The 23,754-nt window shown below is 44.8% G+C and overlaps 1 protein-coding gene across 9 annotated transcripts in view; it reads left to right on the top strand.

The window, feature by feature from the left end:
* COL26A1 (collagen type XXVI alpha 1 chain) overlaps positions 1–23,754 on the top strand; it is a 153,640-nt gene that overhangs the window by 106,646 nt on the left and 23,240 nt on the right. For all 9 annotated transcript variants that reach the window (XM_030462635.1, XM_030462634.1, XM_030462633.1 and 6 more), the window contains 3 exons: positions 10,739–10,800; positions 21,179–21,332; positions 23,144–23,188. In XM_030462635.1, coding sequence (XP_030318495.1) covers positions 10,739–10,800; positions 21,179–21,332; positions 23,144–23,188 — 261 coding nt within the window. The remainder of the gene's footprint in view (positions 1–10,738; positions 10,801–21,178; positions 21,333–23,143; positions 23,189–23,754) is intronic.

Genomic DNA, 23,754 nt, shown 5'->3' with positions numbered 1-23,754 from the left:
CTTCTGGAAGGGGACTGCTCCATTGTTTATTTTGAATGTGCATCTTGCTTGGCCTGTAGCTGCACTTAGCACTTTTTTTGCTGTCTGCAACCTTTTGGGCATTTCCTAATCTCCAAGCACAGAGGCATTTGACTGAGACATTTCCCTCACCAGCACAGGGTGTTGTGTATAGAGGAATCCCTGTTTCTTGATAAGAAAGCTGTTCCTGGGGCTGCAAGCAAATGAGTGCCTGGCAGCTGTTCAGAGTTAAGTCTCTTCTCAAAGTTTAAAGGATTTGTGGGCTGTGAGGGTTTGGGTTGGGGCAATTAACTTTGGTGAAGTGCTTGAGATTATCTTCCAAACACATTGTGTGAAGAAGGTTGAACTTAAACTGCTAGGAGGTTTGATTTCTTTAAGTGCCCTCAAGTTTCCTGACTCCCAGGGTGTTTGAAACCTTGGAGCTCCTTTTTCTACAGGGGAATTATGGTCATTCCTTCCTGTTGCAATCTGTCCCTGTGCTTGTTTGAAAGCATTGTGTGGCACCAGTGATGATGCTACAGGGAGCCTCTGAAGCTGTCCTCTAGTGGTTTCATTTTCAAGCACTGGTCTGAGCTTGTCTGCCAGTGTATTTTTACCTGGTGCTCCAATTATTGATGCTGAGCTGTCACAGACAGAAGTGTGGGGGTGGGGGGCATGAAGGTGTCTCTGGAGATCTCCAGTTCCATCTTGGTTTATTGCAGAGAAGTTGCACCATTCTGCATTTGTCCAGTTTGGACTCGATGTTTTCCCTGTTCCACAGCAGTGCTTAGAGGGAGGGTCAAATTCATGGTCAAATCCTCCACAGCTGTAGCAGTAACATAATATTGGGGCTGAGTGCATGGGGTGACAGGCATGGGACAAAAGATTGGCTGACACCCAGGCTTACCCAATGCTTGCCATGTTCCAGGAAAAATCTCCATGGATGCTGAGCCTTCAGTTGTGGGTCCAAAACTTGCCATTTAAGGCATTTTTTAGGAGGATTTCAAGGTGGAGGCATCTAGAACCTCAAAATGAAGGTCACCAACAGCATGGTGTCTCCTAGGAGACACCTGTACTGGGGTGCTCATTGCTGTGTAGATAACAAATCAGAGAAAGCACAAAAAGGCAAACTGTGGGTAAGGGCTTGGTCCCACCCAAAGGTAAATGGATCCCCAGATCTGAAAGCATTTGGTGTGTTTTGGGTTTACATAGAAGGATGTGGGAATTCTGGAAAGTATTTTGTTTCTGGATATCCTCTGATTTTTCATTCTAAAGCAAGTTAGAGATGTTGCCTGGTGTAGCTATTTTGAAGAGTTAAAAATCTGAAACCAAAAATGAAACATGCCTGACTAACCCCAACTGTTAGTTCTTTTATTAATTTTTCTTTGCCTAGAAGTTAATAAATAACAAAAAAAGAGCAAAGAAAAAGTGCTTTGCAGAGGCATGTGCTAGCCACTAACCTGATGCAAGTGTTACCTTGTTATTCACATTATAGGGACCAGACAGATGCTGTAAGGGATGTGCTGGGTCTTCTGACTCTCTGGTGTCCTTTTATGTCTCAAAACCAAAACTGCAGCTGCAGAGAAATGTGGAAGGGATTCTTCTTTCTGCTGCTCAGATCTGTCAGGACCATTGGAAGGCTCAGAGGAATTTAAATGAAAGCCAATAAAGAATAATTACCAGAATCAGGCAGAGTAATGATCCTCAAGAGAATGTCTTCAAGCCTTGGACCATTTCACTGCAGCTCTCCCATGCTGAGTGACCACCACTATCAGCCTGGTGCAGGGTGATGATGTGATGAACAAGGTGGTGGGTGCAGAGCCTGTGTGAGAGAAAGGGACAAAAATACATGGGTTGAACCTAAGATGTTAACCTGGGAAATCAAACCATCCTTTCCAGTTGCTTAAATGATTGTTTTCTTTATTGGCCTTTCAGCTGACTTTTGTCTTGGCTGGTGCTAAAAGTTCTGGGTGAGGAACCACTAGTGCTTGACTGAATATCCTTGAGGTAACGTATTTATGGGTTACACAGACTTTGTGGAGAGAGATGTCTAACCCTAGAAGGTGTCTTTAGTCCTTGCAGACTGTAGTGTAATAAAACTCGAAGCAGGCACAGAATTTAATGTCAGGAATCCAAACTGGAAGCAAGCTGAGGATTTTTACACAGTGGTTAACTTTGGATGCAGTTCACTAAAGAAACTTGGGCTGTCTGGCTCTAGTGTCTTTCTGAAAGACATAACTCCAGTTAAGCACACGTTGTTTGGCTCCAGAGTGTGAGATCTTCTGACTGTGATACACAGGTGCAAAACCAATATTACACATGTGAGTCCCTCCAGGCTTTATGGTGAGCCTTGATTTGAGTATTTCCTTTTGTCCCGGCTGCTTCCTTACTCCATGTCACATTACACCAGATTTTGATTGCATTTTCCCTCTATAGCTTCTCCCAGCAGAGAAAAGCAATCTCTTCTCTAAAGGATGGGAAACCAACTCAAATTGAGATGAACTTTCAAAAATAGGGGGGATCCCACGCAAGTTTGGACTGGGGTCAGAAGAGTTACCAGGTCCCAGTAAGTATCACTGCATATCATGGATCAGGGAGTGAAAGAGGAACGAGTCTGGCTCCGTGGTGGTGGGAATCAGATGCTGGATTTTGGTGTACTGGGGACTGGACCAGCTCCAGGAAGAGAATGTTTTCCCCCAGTACAGAGCCCCTGGAGGCTTTGTGCCCTTGGCTTCCTTGTCAGGATTGCATGTGGGCTCCCTCCTCTTGATGTGGGGACTCTCCCTCAAGCTTGTACATTGCCCTAGCATGCTGTGAGAGGTTTATATATATACCCAGTGTTCATACTACCTGCCTGTCTTCCTTTTCTGGCTGTTTATTTGCTTTGGTGTTCTTCACAGCCATGCAGTGAAGAGTCAAGGGCTCCTGGGAAGTTATTTAGTACAATATCAGCAGCACTGAGCATCCACAAGGCCACCAGCATCTCTTGGAAGCATCACGTTCAGCAGCTCTGTGGACAGCAAGACTTAAACATGCTGCATAGACAGAATTTTTGTTCTCAGGGTCATTTCAGTTTTCAGGCAATTAAACCAGGCAATATTAGTAAAATGCCCTTGGTGTTTCTAAAAATAATAGATGATACATTCTAACAAAACACATTGCATTCAAATTCAAACTTTCCCTGCAAAACTTTACTCTGACAGATGAAGGTTGGATGGAACATGGATCTTACAGCTCAGGCTTGCTTGTGGATAAATGATCATGATCTAATTCCACATGCTAACAGAGCACATGCCTCACCAGCAAAATAGTTCTCTGGTGCTATGAAAGAGCCCAAATCCCCAGGCTGAGAGCAATTATGTACAGAATTAGTTAGTGGTGTGGGAGTGTGCATGTGTGAAATTTTAAGTAAAACAATATGAGTGATGCGAGCTGTTTAAGAATAGACCTGGGTGAATAACGGAGATTTTTTTGCTTCCATATGCCAAACCAAAAAATTGGAAAGAAAAATTATTTGGGAGGCACTGAATGGAAATTTTTAGGTTTTTGATATAACCTAATGACTTAAAAATGGGTTTGGGGTCAAGCCAAACTATTTCATTTGACCCAAAGTGAACCATTGAGTTTCACTTAAGACTATTTCATTAAGTCATTTCAGTTTTAATTTAGGCGAGTTTTGAAATAAATTCTATTTCAAAACTGAAGACTGAAACATGTCATTAAGAAACTATGATTATTTTTTTTTTAAATCTAGAGAAAATATTAAAAATTCCATCCATTTTTTTCCACATGAAATTATGTACCAAATTTTATGTGGTTTCTCTATTAGTAGTTGTTACTCCAAAAGTGCATTTCGTGGTAAATTTCTTTTCACTCAGTTTTGCTCAGGGTTTGTGTTTTTCTTTTTACGCCCTTTGAAATCACAGAGTATCTTGATAATGAAAAAATATTTATTGCTTACTCAGGGAATGAAGCCTTTTCCTGTTTAAGAAGGTAGAAGAAAGTAGACATGAAAATGAAATATGAATATTTTACAAGCAGAAAAAGATCAGATAGCAACTCTTATAAGAAAGGAAATTTAAGCTGCTTTTTAAAGATGGCCAGTAAAGTTCAGGGTTATTATAATAGAGATATGAGAGAAAGAGATTATAAATGGAGACATTTTGGCAGTGATTGGGGTCTCCTAGCAGAGATAGTAAATTATCTGTAACACTGATGGTAAAAGGGAAAAGTATTCTATAGCTGTTCTTTCTCATACTGATAGGCAGCCTAATAACTCACAATACACAGGTGAAAATAAAACTTTCCATCCTGTAAAATCCTGATGTGAAAACTGTGAGAGCAAACAAACTGTGGTCAATGAAACCACCTTGAAATTTCTCTGAGCCTCCAGTTACCTTTCTGTGAGCTGTTTCACTCATGGTAATGGTCGTGCTGAGCAGAAACACTGTAGGGCTTTGGCAGTGATGGTTTTGAATTTGGGATTTGTGGGACTGCACTGAGAGCAGGTAACCTGTGCTTGTTGATAGTTATTAGCCCCAGAAAGGGGCAGACATAAAGATGCTCTTCTCTCTCCCCTCCCTCCTTCCTTCCACCTTTGCTGGTGGGTGAACCCCAGCCTTGCTCAGCTATCTCTGTCCTGCTGAAGCACCACAAGGGATTTGGGGGTGCTGTGTGCCCACCCAGCCTGTCCCTGCTTAGGTTGGAGCATGGAGTGTTTGCCCTTCAGCAGGAAAGTGGCTTTCACCTATTGGGAAGAGGAGGGGCTGATGAATTTTTCTTTTTTCAGTCAGGTGCCTTGGGCTGTCTGTGCCAGCACTGCTGCTGTGACAGGTCCTGGGGCCATCTCTGGGGCTCTTCCTCTCACCATTCTTTGCCAATATCCAGGTAGTGAACTGAGACTCTTGCAGCTGTGTCCTACTGCTCCCACACTAAGCCAAACCCAGAGAGCTTCCCCTGACAGAGGAACAGTTCTTGCTTCTGCTCCCTGGCTCCTGAGCCATGGCTGGTAGGAGCCCTTCCCTCCTGCAGCTCTCCAGACCTTTGATTCCTGTTTGCTCTTCCAGCCAGAGGCTACTGGGTGACACAAGTGTTCCCCCTCTCCATGGTTGCTGTCAGTCCTTTGCCTTTCACGTGCTCAAACCCCTCTACAGACATGAGTGATTCTAAACAAGGACAATTAATAAAGTCTATCTAGCTAACATCTGACTCTCATTAGAGGAAATGTGTTGAAAAAGCAGATCCCAGGTTGGCTGTGATTTATGGCTTGGGCCTGTTATCCTTCACAAGCATTGGTGAAAGCTTTTGCAAAGGGCTAGAACATAAACTACTTAAGGAAACTCAGTATCCATGTAAAAAGGCTATAAGGGTCAAATCAGACAAATTAAAGAGGGATGGAGATGCAGGTCCAGACTGGCTGTCCCCTACAGAGGGCCACCTAGGTAGGCACAGGAGATCTTTGTTCATGTTTCTACCATGGAATTTGACTTGAAATTTCTTCTTTGCTGTAGTCTGAAAGTGTCACTGTTGAGGGTTTTTTCTGGCTAGTTTAGTGTGTATGTGTGTGGCAACAAGTGGTTGGAGGGGGTCTGGTGGTCTATCACAAGTACATCTCTGGTGTGTAGCATCTTAGGTGCCCACCCAGTTGACATTAGAAGTTTATTGTGCTTCCTTCTCCCTTGTGGAGATTTGAGCTTCATCTTTTTCTCATTGCAAAGGAGAACAGGGTTGCCTGGACTAATTCCGTGGACTTCAGTCATGCTCTTCCAGGTTTGTCCAGAGCCTATTCTGAACTTGTCCTGGAGAAAGGTGTTTATTAACAGAAAACCTGGTCTCCTGCTCCCTTTGAAAGACAAAAGTTCCTCAAATTGGACCAATCAGGATGTGTGTTACAGATCTGTAAGACACCCTGAACCTTAGCATGGAGACCTGCTCTGAGCAGTCCTGATTGTACTGTGCTGGCACAGAGTTAAAGCTGTTGTGTTGTGTTTCATGGAGCTGCTGTTGCTTGCCCAGGGTTACAACCGTGGGCTGTTGGCATGGCCTCAATGCAGCTCTGGTTTGCTCCCCCTGCCCTGGGGATAACAGAGTTTGTCCTCTTTGTGCATGTCCATTTCTGAGAAGTGCAAGGGAAGTGGTGGACTTTATTAGATGGAAAGGGAAGAGCTGCCAGGCAGGTTTTATCACAGAAATCAAATATACTCACTTATTTCTCTGTGTCTGTAACATTTGGTCATTTTTCATCCTCTTACCTTGGATCCTTCACAGAAGAAATACTACACTAAAACCTGATGAAAGGAGAGGAGGAAAGTGCACCATGTAGAGCCCTGAGCAGGTTGAAGCATGAGCTGCAAATGTGATTCTTACGTCTCAGAACTTGACTGTGTTCATTGCATTGCAAGGTTGAAGTTTCTTGTAATGGCAAAATATGGTCTCAAAAAAACTGCCTGCAAAGACTGTAGCTGTTTAAACAAAGGCTTTGGGAGTCCAGAATTCTCTCCCCTTTCATGTGCTATAAACCATCTCCTCCGCCTCCCTTCTGAAATATGAATTTTGGAGCAATCTATCAAGAAAAAGAGAGACAGAGCCTTGATCCCTTCACTTGAGTTGAGCTGTGCGATTTATACCTACTGAGCATCTGGCTGTGGGGAAACCAAAAGCCCTTTTAATATTCTGCAGAGACTCTGGGTATACAAGTGAGCGTGGGCTGTCAGAGCTGAGAAATGGAGCAGAGATGCCAAGAGGTTTGTTTGCTATTTTCAAAAAAACTCTGACCTGTGGCCTTGTGGTGAAAGTTGGCTTGGTTGGATTTTTTTCCCCTCCCCTCAGTGCCACTGTGATGATTGTGCTGAAATCATTCAAGCCCCGTTGGTACCCAGCTGTTGGCACACTTGTCCTCTTTACACTGAGGAGCCTGAAGACTTGTGAAGGTTTTCAGCTTTGAGCAGCTGAATTGTACATCAGGTTAATCGTGGAATTATGCAAAGTGGGAATGCCACGTTGGCAAGGTACCCAAAGTCAGTCCTTCTGTACTGGGATTCTGTAGCAGTGCATCCAGAGCAGACCCCCAGGCTCACAGCCTCTGCACCTGGAGGTGCTGGCTCAGCCTTTAATTGGAGATAAAATCTGCCAGGCTGGGAGGGACCCATCAGGATCATCAAGTCCAACTCCTGTCCCTGTGTAGGGCACCCCAAGGATCACACCACGTGCCTGAGAGCTTCATCCAAACACTTCTTGAACTCAGGCAGGTTTGGTGCCATAACTGCTTCCCTGGGGAGCTGTTCCACTGCTCAAAGATTGGTCAGACGTAGCAGCCACTGGATCAGGGCTGAGTGAGTCACTGCTGGCACAGGGTGCATGATGTGTTGTTTTCCAGCATGCTGAGTCTACCACATCTCTGATACCTCAGGTTTCTCTTCCCCTACAGTTGTATTGCTTTACCCATGCCAGAGAGGGAACAGGAAGGTGGGAAGGCAGAGGTGTGCAGGGACATTAACAGTGAGACGTTCTGGAGACAGACTGGGTGTCACATGATGTGCTGGTACAGGCTCATGTTCATTATCTCAATTATTTATCCTCCCTGCTGGAACACTTCTAAAACAAATCCTACCATGTGTTTTGAGGTTGGGCTTCATAGAGTGAAATTGCAACCCCTCTCTCAGAGTTTAGCTGGAAAAATACAAATCTGCCAACTAGGAATATGAGGAAAATAAACTGTGGTTCTTTGTAGCAACAAGTGATGGATTTCCACAGATATGGAAAGCGTTTGCTCTGGAGTTCCAGGTCAGAGAGTATGTGTGTTTGCCCCAGTGTTGTATTTGTTGCATGTGAAATAATGATGTGAGGTTCTCAGACTCCGTTTAATAAAGCAGACAGAAAATTCAGCTTCACAGTCCCAGGTCTTGGAACCACCAGCCAACAGGTTTAGATACAGAATACTTCAGTGCGTGGTAGTCAGGGGAAGATATTTATTAGCTTGATTTGTCACCACCATTCTCAGGCTTTCTGCAGAGACAGATTACAACTCCAGACCTTGAAGCAGCCTTGTTCCCAGTGTGTTATGAGTGAGCTTTGAGTGTAGTTTCTGTAGCTGCAGCAGTGAGGATGCATCTCTGTGTTTGAAAGCATCATCTGCCTGTTGGTCAGCTAAATAAATGTCCCAAGGATTTGTTGGCAGAATGGCTTCTCTTAAGAAGATCTTTTGCATTAGGACATCCACTTTCAGGATAAGTTAAATGTCTTTTGGGTCTAGACTAAGTAGCTGGTGTGTGGGCCTGGGTTTCCAGGCATTTTCACCAAGGGAAAGATCGGCGTTCAAATCCAAGTTGAACTTAAGCAGTTCTCTTTCTGACCCAGGCTGTGTTTTCCATGTTTCAGCAGACATCACTGACATGAAGATGATGATAGTATAAATCTCACCATGCAGGGACACTGCTGCTTCCTCAGCCCTTTTGTTGTTGTTGTTCATTTAAATCTGACCTTACAAATGCACCTGAGAGGCCTCTTTGAGACACTGCAAGAGCAGCGGGGGCTGCTGCACTGGTGCCCTGTCCAGCAGAGGTGATCAGAGTATCCTCCCTTGGGCATCTTCTTAATTCATCCCTGTGCAGAGTGGTAACAAGCTCTTTTTTATGAACTGAGCTCCCCAAAGAGTTCTTAAATGATCAGTCCATCTCAAATTATGCACAGAGATGGTTTTCAGACAGTTCAAGTCAGTCTCTCTAAACCTATGGGAGTGAATATGTGCAAGCAAGCAGCAGGGAGAATAGGACTCCATGTTTTATTAGCTCTGTAACACATCTGGTACATCTTTTGGCTCTTGGGAGCACTGGATTTATTCAGGCTTATCTTTCTATGGGGATGAGCAAGATCAAATGCATGAAGCCAGCTACATGCAGAATGTAATTCCCTGTTTTGCACACCACAAGCAGATCCAGACCAAACAAGCCTCACCCATTTCCTTCCCTGTGGGACAATGCACTTATGGCACTTGCATGTTCATAGCCCAATTCAAGCCAAAAAATATTGCCCAAGATCTATTGCAGAGAATAAAAGTAAACAAATGTTATTTTCTGTTGAGTGAAAGAAAGTTTATGTCAGTACTGACCTGTGAGGAAATCCCTCAATCAAACTGTTCCTGACCCATCAGATGCTTTGTCTCCAGAATGTTGGGTACTGTGATGGAAGCTCCTTTGGGAAGCTGTGCAGGTCCTCACAGAGGGTCAGTGAAAATTCCTTTGGAAGGTTTATGCAGTGGGTGGTTGGTTGCTGTTAGCACTCAAGCAAGCTTTTTAGACTATAAATCACTTCTGTGGACAGCAGAGTTTCCTGCCCTTTGAGCCATGTGCTCTGAATGTTTGCATGGCTCAGAGTCATCAGTACACACCGTGTGCTTCAGAAAACTGGAAATAAAGTGTCTGTGTGTTAAGATTGGAGAAATTCCTTGGGGGTCCTTGTACAAAAGGGGACGAAGCTTGTGAGGGGGGGACAATGTTCAGTCAGGCCAAAACCCATGTTCACCCATTCAGCCCCAGAGGTAGGCACTGAGATTACTCAGCTTTCCCAGCACTGATGCAGCCTGAGCTGTACCTGGATGATCTGTTCAGACTCAGGAATAAATATTTGTTCTGTGGCCAGTCAGTGAAAACTGGCTCTGACCCCTCAAGGAGCCCAGAAATGTATTTCTGCTCTGTGGGACATGAGCTGACAGTGATTCATCATCTGATTGGGGCTGGTTTATTCTCTGAAATTCTTTATCCTGCAAGTCATTTTCCCTTTTTTCAATAACTGCTGCACTTCAGAAGTCATGATAGGTGAGTGGTCCAGTCTGGGAAGCTTCTCTGAGAGTTGGGAATGGGCAGCTCAGCACTGCTGCAAAGCTCTGGGAAAGTGCCTTGTGGATTAAATCTCTGTTCCAGGCTTTATCCTCTTTCACTCACTTTAAAATTGCTGAAATGAAAACAGAGGCCAAGTAGCAGGCCTGCTGTTTAGATAAGTGATGTCCTTTGTATCAGACAATCATTTTAAACTGCACTCAGAGCCCATTATGTTAACGTTTGTTCTTGCTCAGGCATCCTGTCAAGGACCCCTTTGGTGGTTGCTGCCTATCAGTTGTGACTCTGCAGCAGAGTGAGATGGAAACCACTTCATACTGCAGCTCTGCTCTGCAGCAGCCCTGGGGTTTGTCTTGGATATTCCTGCTGTCACTGAGACAGATGATTTGTCGTGGGAGTGCTGACAGGGCCTGGGAGCCTGGGTGGATCCAGATTCCATGAAGATGGGCATTTTGTACAGTCATTGCATTCCTCCCTACTGGATCAGGACATAGTGTGGGAGAGAGGACACAGGATGGAGTAAAATGGAAGCAGTTGTTGTGCAGCCTTGTGTCCTGTGAGGTGATACCAAGTGCCACACCAGCTTGCACCAGGGGCAGAAAAAGTGTCTCTGCTGGCGACAACAGATCAGGCTGCTGGTTGGCACCATGAAAATTCTTAGAACTAATCTTTCCTCCTGCCTTTTGGGAACCTGGTTTCACACTCTGCCCCACTAAGCATCCCTAAGTAAAGTTCATGTGGCTGTTTACCTGTGCAATGGGTTTGAATACTTATTTCCCCCCCATAACTTATCTTGAATCATTTTTGGTGTGCTTTGGACCAAAATGAGTCTGCAGACTGAATGAAAGCTATGGATTACAATCCAAAGTTATGTAGAAATTTTACACAGTTTCATTTTTCCTCTCTAGAATGCATGAACTGCACAAGACTAGCAGACATGACCGAGAGGCTAAACACACTTGAGGCCAAGGTAAGGACCTGTTTTTCTTCTTCTGTTTGGCTAAAATTTCCAAGAGTTGCTGGAGAAAAAGATGTTGAGTTTCAGCCCTGGAGAGATCAGGTGTCTGTCCTTCCATCCACAGTGAGGAACATGCTGTGGTGGTGGTTTTCCTCAGGGAACAAGGGCAGAGCTGCTGTGCATGTGGGCATCACTCACCTCTGGCCTGGCTCCTTCTGCTTCCCACAAATCCTCCTTGGCTTCCCTCTCCCACACTGCTACATCTCTGTTTTCCCTTTTCCCTGCTGTCACAAATATTCAGCTGCTAATAAATAATAAACACCTCATTGCTCTCAACTGGAGCATGTTGGCTGAGGTTTTGCCCCAGAAACAGAGGGCAGTTGGAGCTGTATAAAATATCTCTTGCCTTCAGCTGGCTGATAATGTGGGGATGTAAAGCAGTGGTTCCCATGGCTCAGGAAAGAAGTGGAGTCAGTTTCTTGTCTCTCTCACTAAAAATATCTTGTAGAAACCTTACCAATGTAGGCTGCAGAACAGAAGAGTAATAGCATGTAGATTTTTCTAAGAGCAGTTGTTCATTAGCCTGCTCTTCGGATGCTATCCAGGCCTGCTTTTTATCCTTGTTCTGAAAGATGAGAGGCTTTCATGCATGTTTTAGTGGAGACAAATGTTACGGGGAGACCTTTACATTGTGGGGTTTTTTTCCTGCAAATTGTTTTAATTTCTACCTACTGGGATTCAAATATATTGCTCCAGTCTAGTAACAAAGGAGCTGAGTCAGTGGCCCCTTTGATCTGTGGCCCCTCCTGTGACAGCTCAGTCCTGGCTGTTAGGTGTAGCACTTGGGTCCCTTTAAGGCATGTGCTGATGTTATTATTCACTAACTGATGGTTATCAATGACATCGAAGAATTTGGGGAGAACCCTTGTGGAGGGAGGCAGTGGATGTGTGATGTTTTTGAGGCCAGTGCACGACATTGTGGTAATTTGGGAATTGTCTGTGCTGAAATGGAGTGAGCAAAGCTGTCTGGAACTTCCTCAAACCTTCACAGTTATATTTCACTACAGGAAAATGAAGGAGGGGTGGGAACAAAGTTCTGGGGAGCAGAGTTGTTCAAGTGAGAACAACTGTTGTGCTGCAAAGGACAAAGATGAGCTGGATTGTTTTTCCAAGAAGTGGGACCCGTCAGATGGGTGTTCTTTGGCAGTGAGGAGCTGGAGGTGTTTGGGAGGAGAGGAGAGGGGGGCTGGTGTCTGACCTCTGCATGTGCAGTCCTGAATCCAAGGCAGACACAGGACAGTTTGTGCTGGTGTTGTCAGGAGTTTTCTTCTGACTTGAGTATGGTCCCAGAGACCCAAGCTGGGAGCAAAGCTCATCACAAGGGTTACTTCTGTGGAGCTATTTCTTTGTATTATGAAGTACTAAAGATTGGTTTTCTGCACGGGTGTCTTCCACAGCCCAGCCCAGCAGTGTCATTATTTATCTTTCTTCTTCTACTTTGTTTGAAAAGCTGTGGGTGCCATGCAAAAATGGACTGTAGTAATTAAATGGAGAGTGAAGCAACATTACACAAAGGCTATTGCTGCACACAAGAGAAATATGCTGATTCACCCTTTTTTTGAGGTTAATGTAAGTTCAGATTGATCTATGTAGCAATGTAATGACCTCAGTTGTTATTCAATAAGAGCAAGCACCACTCACTAAGAAGGTACTTGGATTTGTTTAGTATTGTCTGAATTCTGCTCTGAATTTTGGAGAAAGATTCCTCTTTTGTTGAATTATTTGTATGTCATGCTGTCTCTCAGCTCCCCAAACCATCATCTTGCAATGTCTCATTTCACCACCACAACATCCTGAAGCTGGAATTGATGGGATGGGCAGACACATCCCTTGCCAGTGTTGCAGACTGCTCTCTCCCTTATTTTTGCAATCTTGTTCTGCCAAGGCAGAAATGGAAGTTCATTCTTCCTATGAGTAGAGAGGAAATGTGAAATGCACGTTTGGCCTCCAGTGGTTGCGAAGGACAAGTTAAAGAAACTTAAACTCCATTATGGAAGAAGTGTCTACAAGACTATGGTTTCTTCTATCCCCACTTGTCTTCTGTAGGCTTTAATAGCTCCCCTCCTAAAAATGGGGATATAACCAGAAATGTTCTCATCTTTCTTATTACAAGGACAAGTTGGTTCATCCGACTTGTAAGATCAGCATCCAAATGAGGTAATAAAAGTAACCCTCTGATTTTTGTAATATGAGAGTTGGATCAGAAAGTGAGAAGAAAGAATAAACACAGAGCAAATGGAATGAAAAATGACTCATTAGGGACTGGTGCTTATATAGCCCTCGGGGAGGAGACTCTGAGATGTGGCTGACCTGTGCAGTTAACGAACTCTCCATGTGTCTTATGCTTTCCTGTTCTAGGTTGTCCTTGTGGCTGTAGGAGATGTTTCTGTAGGAAAGGAGGTGAGGGGGGATGGAATCAGGTTCCATCCTCATCTCCCCTGTTTTGAGTTACCCTGTCATCTCCCCAGGATGGAGCTGGCCTGTTCCCTTTGCTTTGTACCAGACCCATTTGAGTGCCAGAGACTTGAAAGCTTGACTGATGGTGTTGAGCTTGAAATCCAGAGGCCACAGGACTCTGTCAGGGAGGATGGTGTTGAGCCTGGGGTCAAGGACAAGAAAGTATGGAAGGCATGAAGAAAATTGTCCCCTCCCCAAGCCCCAACATGCTAAACCTTACCTCTTTCCCATGACATGTTGCTTGACATCACTGCAGCACCTCCTGACCCTGTGGGGAGCCACACTGGTGGAATGAACCTGACTTTTATTACAAATGAAAGGTTTCTCCTTCTGCTAGCACAGCTTCTTAGTGGGAAGAGTGTGAAGCCCTTCCTTGCTGGATTTCCTGAGCCTGATGCTGCCCTCCTGTGTCACAGGACTGAGCTCCAGCTCCACTGAAGCTGGAGAGTTGCAGTGGCAAGGGAGAGCAGGCAGCTGCATCCAGACCTCTGCTCTCTTTGTTCACCACAGAGCTACAGGCAGTGCAGTATTATTTGCAGTATTATTCCCAGCTTTTGGTTGGAGCTTGAGAGCAGGATTTGATCTGAGTTGATACAACCCAGAGTCTTATCTCCTGACACCATGTTTGAGAAGTTCATGGCATTTCACTTACAGCTTTAATGCAGGGTGATAACATTACATACCCAGGGCCTGATTGATTCATGGTGTGATTGATAAATGACATGCATATTTTTTGCATGAAAACAGGCCCTGTAATGTGATTCCCCACACTGAAAATTCTGAAAGGCTTTAGAGAAAACCTTTGTACTCTGCACAGAGTTTGATCAATACATTGCTATTTATATTAAATCATTCCCTTTATTTAGACCAGATTACCCCACAGCACCTTCACTAACCTGGGTCTTGATTATAAAGCACTATTATTTGGAATTTTAATGTAATCATGGTATGAAATGTTTCTGTATCTTCCCCTTCCTCCAAGCAGATGTCTGGGATGTTTTATAGGGTTTGTCTTTTCTTTCTCTGATAGACAGTAAAACAATGGCCTGCTGCAGTACAGAAATATTTGGAAAACAGATAATGTTTCAGAGTACTGTGGCAAGGCTGAGACTGGGAGGGAAGCCCCACTTGCTTGGCTGCGAGGTTGCTGCTGGTCCTGTAGAGGGGACCATTAGCATTTGCTTGATATTTCAAGGGCTTTCATGTATTTTCCATGTTGTGGATTGCCACTTCTTGTTAATTATTTTCTTAGTTTTGAACACAAAAGTGGCTTACCTAATCTAAGGCTTCCTGATGATCCTGTGCAGCTTCTCCAGCGACGCATCAAATTCAGGAAGTGCTTGGGCTGTTTCACAGGTAGCTGTGTAAGAACCATCTGGTTCCTAGAAGCAATAACAAACTTAAATCAGTCCCTGTACATTTTTAATTTAATGCTAAGTTTCTCTAGGTAAGGTAATGTAACAGTATCTTTCAAACACAGCTTCCTAATTGATTTTTACCAGAGGGGGATCATGAACCAAAAGTGGGATTGCAAACTGAATCCTGTGTCAATGTTCATATCAGAACTGTGAGTCTGTCTAATTGGCCTTTTCCTTATCAGCAATAATCATGCCTGTGATTAGGACATGTGAGGCCCTTTGGGTACTGGCCTTTCTCTCATTTGGGCATGCTTCCTTCTTCCTGAGTGACAGTTAAAATCCTTTCCTTCTCAAGTCTAGTCATTGTTGGATCTTGCTTCTTATCACTGTTGGATTGAAGGAGCAATCTGTCCCCAAAGACTGTTCCATGTGTTTGGCAAATTCTGTAAATCATTTGCCAGAACCACAAAAAGGCTTTAAAAATCTCCTCCTCCAGCATCCCCTCCCGCAAAGTCTTTTAGTTACAAGTTCAGCATTTTTAGTCAAATAGATTTAATATTTTCATCACATAACTTCGAAAAATTCTGTCTTCCCATGGCATGCTGCTTAATTTGCCAAGCAAATCCCTCGTGTCTGCATTAGGAAGTGCTTTTGGTGCATTTGATACCTGGGAACATTGTTTACAAGCTTTATTTTGTAAGAGTAATACTTTTGTGAACAAAATGCAGGTTTCAGCAAGGGAGGTGTGTGAGGAGCCTAAGGGCTGTCAGTGTTCAGATCCTGTGGGAATGCACTTGATTCTCAACCAGAAATTCTTGTGGAGCTTCATAAGGAAAGGATGATCATAAGACTAAAATGCCTTTGGGTCCTTTTTTCCAGCTTACACCAAGGCAGCCAGGAAGACACCAAGCCCCTTCCCTTTCCCAGTTTGCCACTCTCACAGCTTTTCATTGAGGTTCCAGCAGAGGAGGGGAGCACAGGCACATCTCAGCCTGTTTGTGCTAGCTGCTGGGAACCTCTCAGCCAGAGCTGAGGGCTCCTCACCTGGTTGGAAGCAGAGAGCTGTTCTCAAAGCCATTGCCAAAACCAGATGTTGTTTTGTCAAGCCTGAGTTCATCTCAGGCTGGCCTGGCTCCACATCTACATCCTCCACTGCTACATCCTCCTCAGGTGACCAGCAATAAATTTAGCAGAGAAAACTGAGGTGATTTTGAGGGTGGAAGTTTGTAGCTCTGATGTCTTTTTATCAGGTGTTTTCAAGTGATGGTGGGGAATCTAATTTCACTCTGAGTTCCTTTGTATATTTCACTCTGCAGTGAGCTCTTAGCCCAGCACTGAAGGACTGCTGGGTGCTTTCTACATCTGGTTTCTTCCCTGGCTCTAACAGTTTGGGGTGTCAGTAGTAGCAGGCTGCAAGGGCTCCCAGCAGGAGAGGTCACTCCCCAGTGTGCAGCAATAGCAGAGAAGCTCCCACACTGTCTCAGAGTACAGAGCACTTCTGGTCCTGCCCTCACTGTTGCTCTCTCAAGCAAAGCCCCAGTGGTCTGATGAACATGGCCTGCATTTCATCCAAGTGAGCAGACTAGGCTGTGCCTTTGTGGCTTCTCTGCTCTGATACCCTTACCTTTTGGTTTCCATTGGGTCACTGCAGTAACATCAGCTATTGCTTCCCACATAATTTATCAATTTAATGAAAACTCCCTGCACTAATTATCTTGTCCCCTTTGGCCAAAGCCTCAGAGATGTAATAAGGATGAAGTCACCCCGGTTGTCTCTGGGCACCTGGTCCATCAGATTTTAGTGGACACTTACTGAATGTCTTTTGGCTTTTGAAACCAAGCAGTTGGGTCTGTGTTGGAGCCTTTTGTTCACAGGTTTCATATTGCTACAAGAGTGATACCATTCTCCATCAGATTTTGTAAAACTCCCCTGTTAGTTCTGTGTCTTGATGAATGATTTAAAAACACTTATATTTTGCCAAATAATTTGCTACAAGAAAGAGATGTCCAACAAGTTATGCAATTACCATTATTAATCACCTTGCATCTCTACAAGATCAAGAGAACCTTATTTTACACTGGGACTTTTAGCTGAATTCATGCAGTTTCTTTCCCTCCTCTTTAGAGAGGGATGGAGGGGAGTTAATTCCACCAATGCTTCAAGAGACCAAATATCCCGTTAATTAATTAATTAATAATATCCATCTGGATTCTGTCAGATGATTCCCTCTACATTTCCATGGATTGTTATCCAAAGAAAAAGAATGCTGAGCCCTGTGGTATCAATTTTGAAATCTTTGGAAGTCCAGCTGTTCTTTCCTTGTTTCTAGCACCTACTACTTACAGGACATCAGGAATGCGAGCAGCGGACGGGTGATGGGAGGAGGAGGTTGTGTTTGTGAAATCTTTTGATGTGTGGGAACAACCAGAATAGGTCTCTTGAAAACCACTAAAAGCCAAAAAAAGTCCTCTGACACCGAACATCTCAAGAAGATGAAAACCTTCCTCCCATTTCCATTGTCCCTGGCCTGGGCTTTTGATCTGATGCAAGAAATGTGGTATGTGTCTGAAGTTAAGAAAGTTTATGCTGGCAGATGGAAAAGGGGGAGGTGGGTTGAGTAAGCTGGGACTGAGCCTCAGGCACTTAACGCTGATGTCCCTGCTGAGGGCCTTACACGTCAGCAAGCCCTGCAGTGAAGAACCAGGCTGAGAGCCATGGGAGAAGAGCTAGTGCCAGGTCCTGTGCAGAGGTGATCCCAGTGGTGCTGTGGGACTCGACGGGCCCAGGGGTGAGTTTTACAGGCAGCAACCTCTGGTGCTGGCCTGAGAGTTCTTTGGCCAGCACACTCTATCGTCCCTCCCATGGTCCCTCCATGTTCTCGTGACATCTCCTGCCTCGGGCTGGTCTCCCGCTGCGGTGTTGGCAGGAGACTCTGCCCCATTTCAGCTCTTTCCAACTTTCTGACCCAGTTCAGCTGCATCTGAGAGGTGGGGTCTGGAAACCAGAGACAGGTCCTCATGCTGGTGGGACCTCTGTTGCCAGAGGCTCAAGTTCAGAGTGTCCATTTAGGCTCAGATTCGACTTTTTGCTTCCATGTGTGTGAAAAGACAGAAGCCTGAGTGCTTTGCTGATTTGAGGCCACTTTGTGCAACTCTGCACACCCAGGGCAGGAAAGGCCTTGATGTCTTCTGCAGGGATCTGCCTGGAAATCACAAGCACTGCCCTTCAGCAGGTTCTCTGTACCTGCTCTAGTTGGTTGGGTGACCAACATGGCATCAAAACATGTCTGTGGTGGCATTAAGATGGTTTCTGCCTCTGGTCTCCATTTTTTTCCTACAAACTTTCACACTGGAAGTGTGTAGTAGTAACAGAAGTGGGCACAACTTGCCACGAGGATTTCCCACCACAGCCACATGTTGTTCTTCAGTTGGTGTCATCCTCCTCTCTACCTCAACCTTATTGACTAGAAAATACCAAGACTTTAATACTGAGCCTATAATACATTGCACATTTTGCTAATTTGCTTTCTGGCTGTGAGCCTCTGTGGTATCATTTTCCAGCAGTTTACTCAGAGGGCTTGAAACTTTCTTTTTTTGTTTAATGAAAGTGGGAATTCTCCTCCAGTCCCTTGACTACAGCAATGGCAGCCTTAAGAAAAACAGAACGTGACAGAAAATAGATGGATGGCTCCAGTGCTATTGCAATAACGTGTAAGGACCCCCTTTGTGCTATGTGCTGTGCTAGCTTGTGAAAGGACACTCCTTGTTGAAAGAAGTGTGTAGAGCTGGAGATTTGCAGTGTGACTGAATCCCTCATGCTGCAGTTTGGCTCTGCAGATCTCAGGGATGTGAGAGCTCTCTTCTTTCTACTTTATTTCTTTTGGGCACTTCTTCCAGTCCTAATCATAAAAACTAGAATTTCTCAGCAGTTTCACGTCTGGAGACTTCCTGATCTCTATCATTTTGTGCCCTGGGAAAATAAACTTGTTACTATGGCTCAAGCCTTAATGACTGCTAAATATATATGGTCAATTTATAGAAGAGCATACTGGGTTATGCTGTGCATGCCATTCCACCTTTTACACATTTATCAGCAGAGCCCTCATTTAAAACATGTTGTTTTAATGAAAAGGATACCATTGCCACTGTTCTGTGTTGATTAGGTGGTAACACGTTTTTATTATCACCCATAAAAATGATTTGGAGCTGTTCCACTCCAGATGCAACCTTCAGCAGTGCTGTGCTGGTGCTGCTCATGTCACCCCAAGCCCTTGTGCTTTACTGTTCTCTGAGCATTGCTGCTTTTGCTTTCGTGTCACTCCTTCCCTCCACACTGCTGGGCTGCAATAGATGCTGTCCAAGACAACCCTTGTCTGTCCTTCCATGCAGCAGGAGCATCTTAACCCTGCCCTGGCTGGAGCCTCTAATTTGCCACCCCCAGGGTTAGTTCTGCCTCTGTCTCTGAGGTCCACTTGGCAACATCCAGGTGTTTTGCTGGGAAGTAAGAGGGTACTGTAATAGTATGAAGTGACTGAGAAAACGCACACTCGAGTCCCATGTCAAGGGAAATTAAGTATAATTTTGGTAAGGTGAAAGCTCAGGTGTTTGTTGAACTGATAGAACGTTTCCATGCAAGTCTGACATATCTTTGGGCAGAAGCACAGAAGTGCCCGAGACAAACGGAACCAATTCCTTCCTTGCTTGGCACCAGACAAGTCTGTTGAATAAAAGCATCATGACTTAGTTCCTCTTTGCTTTCTTATTACTAAGAGAGAAGTCTCTGGATCCATGAATAAAGCTCCTTGCGCTAAAAGAAGAATTCTGCTTGTTTGCAACAGCTGAGGTTCAGTTCCCCTGCACTTAACCTAGCTACAGTTTAATTAGTTTCTGCTTCACCCCTGTCAGGCCAGTGCATTCTGCAGGAAGTTCATCACTTCTGGCACTGCTGCACTACTGGCTTTCACCCTGCCTTGTAATAAATAAGTGATAAACCTTAGAATAATTGCAAGTTAAGAACAAACAAGCAGAGCCAAGTCACTCTCATTTGTAATTGCAGTGACTTCATTATGTAAAGGCAACACCGCATGCAAAAGCTGAAACTTGTAGGGATTCAGTGGAAAGTTTCTGCTGTAGTCTCTTTTATTTCCCTGCTCCCTAAATCAGTAATTGCTTAGGTGGTTTCCAAAGAGGAAAAGATAGTGCTGTAACAAACCACAGTTTTGCCTTCCTCAAACAGTTTTCCCTCATAGCTTTCTTCTTGGAAAGCAGACTTTGCTGGAGATGCTGAGTGCTTGGATCAAAACTCTCATTCTGGAAACCTCAGACCTGCTCCTGCCCCATGTGCAGCTTCCCAGGGCAGGCAGCTTTGCCAGAGGCACTGATCCAGCTGCTGGGTGGGTGTCAGGGTGCTGCTGCATCCCAGGCAGGGCTCAGGTGGATGCTGCCCTTGGCCTCTGTGTAGCTTCTGTCCAGCAATTGAGATAAAATCCATGTGCAGCAGAGTGCTGGGCTTGGCAAGAGGGGCTTTTTCAGAAGAAATCTGTAAACCACGTTTTTGTGCCACTCTTGCTTTGTGGCTGAGAATGTTTCATAAACATTTAGATTAAAATAGAATGTGGCTTTTTTTAAATCCTAATTTTTGTGAAAATTCTGACAAATGTTGATTATGAAGTGCCATGCACATTCTCCTGGGCTTCACTTTAGTGGAGTTTGTCAGTGGGCAGAGTTCACCTGGGTCCTCCATCCCTCTGCATCTTGTGAGTGTTCAGTTTTTTTGCAGCCATGTTAAAGACAAACTTCAAGTTTCATATGGGCCACCAGTGGCCAGGGGAGCACACCTTGATGTGATCAGTGGTCCAAGTCATGCAGAGAAAAGGGGGTCACTTTGCAAAGGAGCTGAGGTTGTAAACAGCCCAAATAGCTCAGGGACATGCACTGGGATGTGGATTTATTTGAAAGCAGTATGTTACAAGGTATAAAACAGTTGTGAGTTTTAGTAATATCCTATTACTTCTAAGTAGAGATTTTTGAGGAAATCCACTCCAAAATTAAACCACTTCACTTCTTTAAAAGCTTCATCTTCTCCATCATCTTTAATTTGGTCAGCACTTGTGTTTTGATTTATAGCCTGGGTAGCCCTTCCCCTTGTACCAGCTCTCAGTAATTTCTGACCTGATGACTCTAGATCTGAACACATAACCCAGCAGTGAAATGCTTTGTCCCCGAACACCAGCTCTGGTGTCTGGTTTCACGCTTCTCAGCAGGGGCACAGAGTCTCTCTGCAAGCACTGAAACCCTCTCCAAGGAGGAGGGGAACCTTCCTGCAACTTCATAAAGCATCTTCCTACTCTCATTACTGCCAGTTTAAAAAAAGACCCAGTGGAGTTTTAACACCAAAACCTTGTCCACATCCTTGTCCCTATCCACAGCTCCTGCTGGCAGGGATGAGTTTCAATGGAGACCATGTATGAAACCATACCACTGACCCTGTTTACCTTTTCCATGTCCCCTGTCCAGGTCCTTCTGCTCGAGGCTGCAGAGCGAAGCCCAGCACTGGAGAACAACCTGCCAATCACTGGGACAACAGCCACCTGGTATGATGAGCTGCTACCAGATGCCTTCCCCCTCCTAAATCCTGGGACTGTCCTGAGAAAAGCAGTGGGATCTCCTGGTAAGCATAACCTACTTTTCACCATATTGCCCACTCTACAAGCATGATGCCTATAGGGTAGCTAAAAAGGCCATGGAGTTCTTGGAAAGAATTCAAGCTTCTCTGATCCCTCCCCCTCAAACTATCCTTTTAGCTGCAGCAAGCTGAGTGAGATTTCCTCTGGGTTCCTCCCCTCTGCCTGTGCAGGGGATGAGGGTCACTCCTTCACAAAGAGAGGGACTTTTGGCTTTGCTCTTCATGTCTCTGCCCCTCCTTGTGTTAAGCCAGTGCAGAATAGCCATGTTCCTGGAAGAAAGCAGCTAAGCTCTGAAACCAAGATATTAAGCTCCATTTTGCCAGCCTTAATGGCCCATTGTTAGCCTCAATTTGTGTTGGCACAAGAATCGACTGAGAGCTGAATTCTGGTCTTGGAAAAGTTAGATTTCTGTTAACCTCAGCAGGGCCACTATGCCTGCCTGTGTCTCAGTGCACATGTCTGAAGTACAAAGGCTGGATTGCAAGGTCTGGATAGACTGAAACATTCCTGAGGAAACTCCAGAGAGCCACGAGGATCACAGGGGGACAATTCATCCTCACCTACTGAGTGCTGAACGGTGTTTCCCCAGCTGGGAACAGTGTGGGGAGGTAGAGGGCTGGGGAAGGGGTCACTTTTGGTTTTATTGGGAGGAAAAACTTTCCCATGAATAGCAACATCAGTTGCAGTCTGCATTATATTTTTTAAATTTACCATAAACACAATGGGCTGCTTTATGATCCCTCTTGTGGCATGAAAAAAAAATACACTTATAAGAAAATCTTTCTCTGAGCCCACTTGGCTAGACAGATCCCCACGCATTGAATTTCCTTGACCTTGGCATTCTCATTTCAAGATCCCTGCTCTCTGCTTCCAAAGTCCTGTCTGTCAGTGGCTTTGCTTGCTCCCAGAGAAGTTTTTCAGTTCCTTACCCTCTATAGGGCCTTTTTTCCTTCCTTTTTTAAATTTTAAATGTCTTTTTTTTTTTTTCTTTTGGTCCAAGCAGATTATTATGGCAGCCCTTCATAACTGCAGCAGACTTGGAGCAACCAGCACAGAGCAGATGTCATCCATGTTTATAATTTGACAGGATGCCACAACATAGAGGGAGGTTCACTAACAATATGTTCTGCAAAGCATTTTCAGAACCACAGTGACAGCTGCCAGGAGCTGAATTAAAGCAGTTTCCCCCAGTGTCCCTTATATCCTTATTCTGCCTTCTCCATGTCATTTATTTTTCCTGTTGCAGTATCTGTGCACCTGCACGTCATTGCAGTAAAGTCAGTCCAGCAAAGTACTGACTCTGCCCTCTCCACTCACAGTCCTCTCCTCTCAGAGGCTCTGTGCACATTTTCATCTCCTTTTGCTCAGCAAGGAGCAGCAAACACCACTCACCCAGGCCTTTGGCTGTGCTGCAGAACAGAACAGATCTTCTGTAGCACTTGCATCAGGCTGACTCCACAGACCGGTACCTTAGAGCTCTGAGCTGGCTGACGTCTCTCCAGGCTGAGGTCCAGGAAAACTTGCTACTGTTTATTAGGGAAGTTATTTCTTCTGTGAGTGACAGGGCTGAGAATAGACAATAATTTAAAAGCAATCAGAGCTGTTGAGACAGCTGCACCCTGGCCTTTCTGATCAGCTTGTTAATCAACAGGATACATTTTACTGAGTATTAAGAAAACATACACACTGCCAGAGCCAGTTGGCAGAAAGGGACCTAATTTTTCATCTTTGTTTTTTTGTTTTGTTCCTTTTTTTTTTTTTTTTTTTTCTTTTTTACCCTGACCCTCTTAATTAGAGCCTAAAGGACACAGAGGTGCAGAGGAGCAGCTGATACCACAGGGTAAGTCAATGGTTTCTGCTATTTCGTAGTTCAAAGCACAAATGTTGCAATGCCCAATCCTGCCTGTGATATGTCCCAAAACCCAGAAGGGTCCAGGAGTCCTTAGGGATTGGGAGCCTGACAGGGTTTCCTCTTTGGGTTTTATCTGGTCATGGGCTGCTCTGCTCAGTGAGGTGGAACACCAGCTTCATCATGTTTGGGACAGTCTCTTCCCCCCCCACACACAGAAAGGATGAAAAGCACTGCCTGGTGGAGAAGCAATTCACAGGAGGATGTGGTGAGGACAAGCAGGGCATGTGCTGAGCCATGGGAGGAAACACCATTATCATCTTACTGGTATTGCCTGCCAGGGGCACTGGGAGCTGCTGGGGATAGTCAGGGCATTGTTTTGGTAAGCTCCATACAGAGGACACTCTGCTCCTCTACAGAGAAAACCTTGGGGAAGGAAAGGGAACAGGTGGTGTGTGGCAGGTTAATGACAGGGCCAGAAAGAAAATCCAGGTCTCTGCATGTCTCATTTGGTCTCCAGCAGCAAAGTGCTCACCTTCTGCTTTTTTATTTAAATA

Source organism: Calypte anna, chromosome 19 (assembly GCF_003957555.1).
Source record: "Calypte anna isolate BGI_N300 chromosome 19, bCalAnn1_v1.p, whole genome shotgun sequence".
Classification (NCBI taxonomy): domain Eukaryota; kingdom Metazoa; phylum Chordata; class Aves; order Apodiformes; family Trochilidae; genus Calypte; species Calypte anna.
Note: the sequence above shows the minus strand (reverse complement) of the source record. Positions and strands in the feature narration are given on the sequence as shown.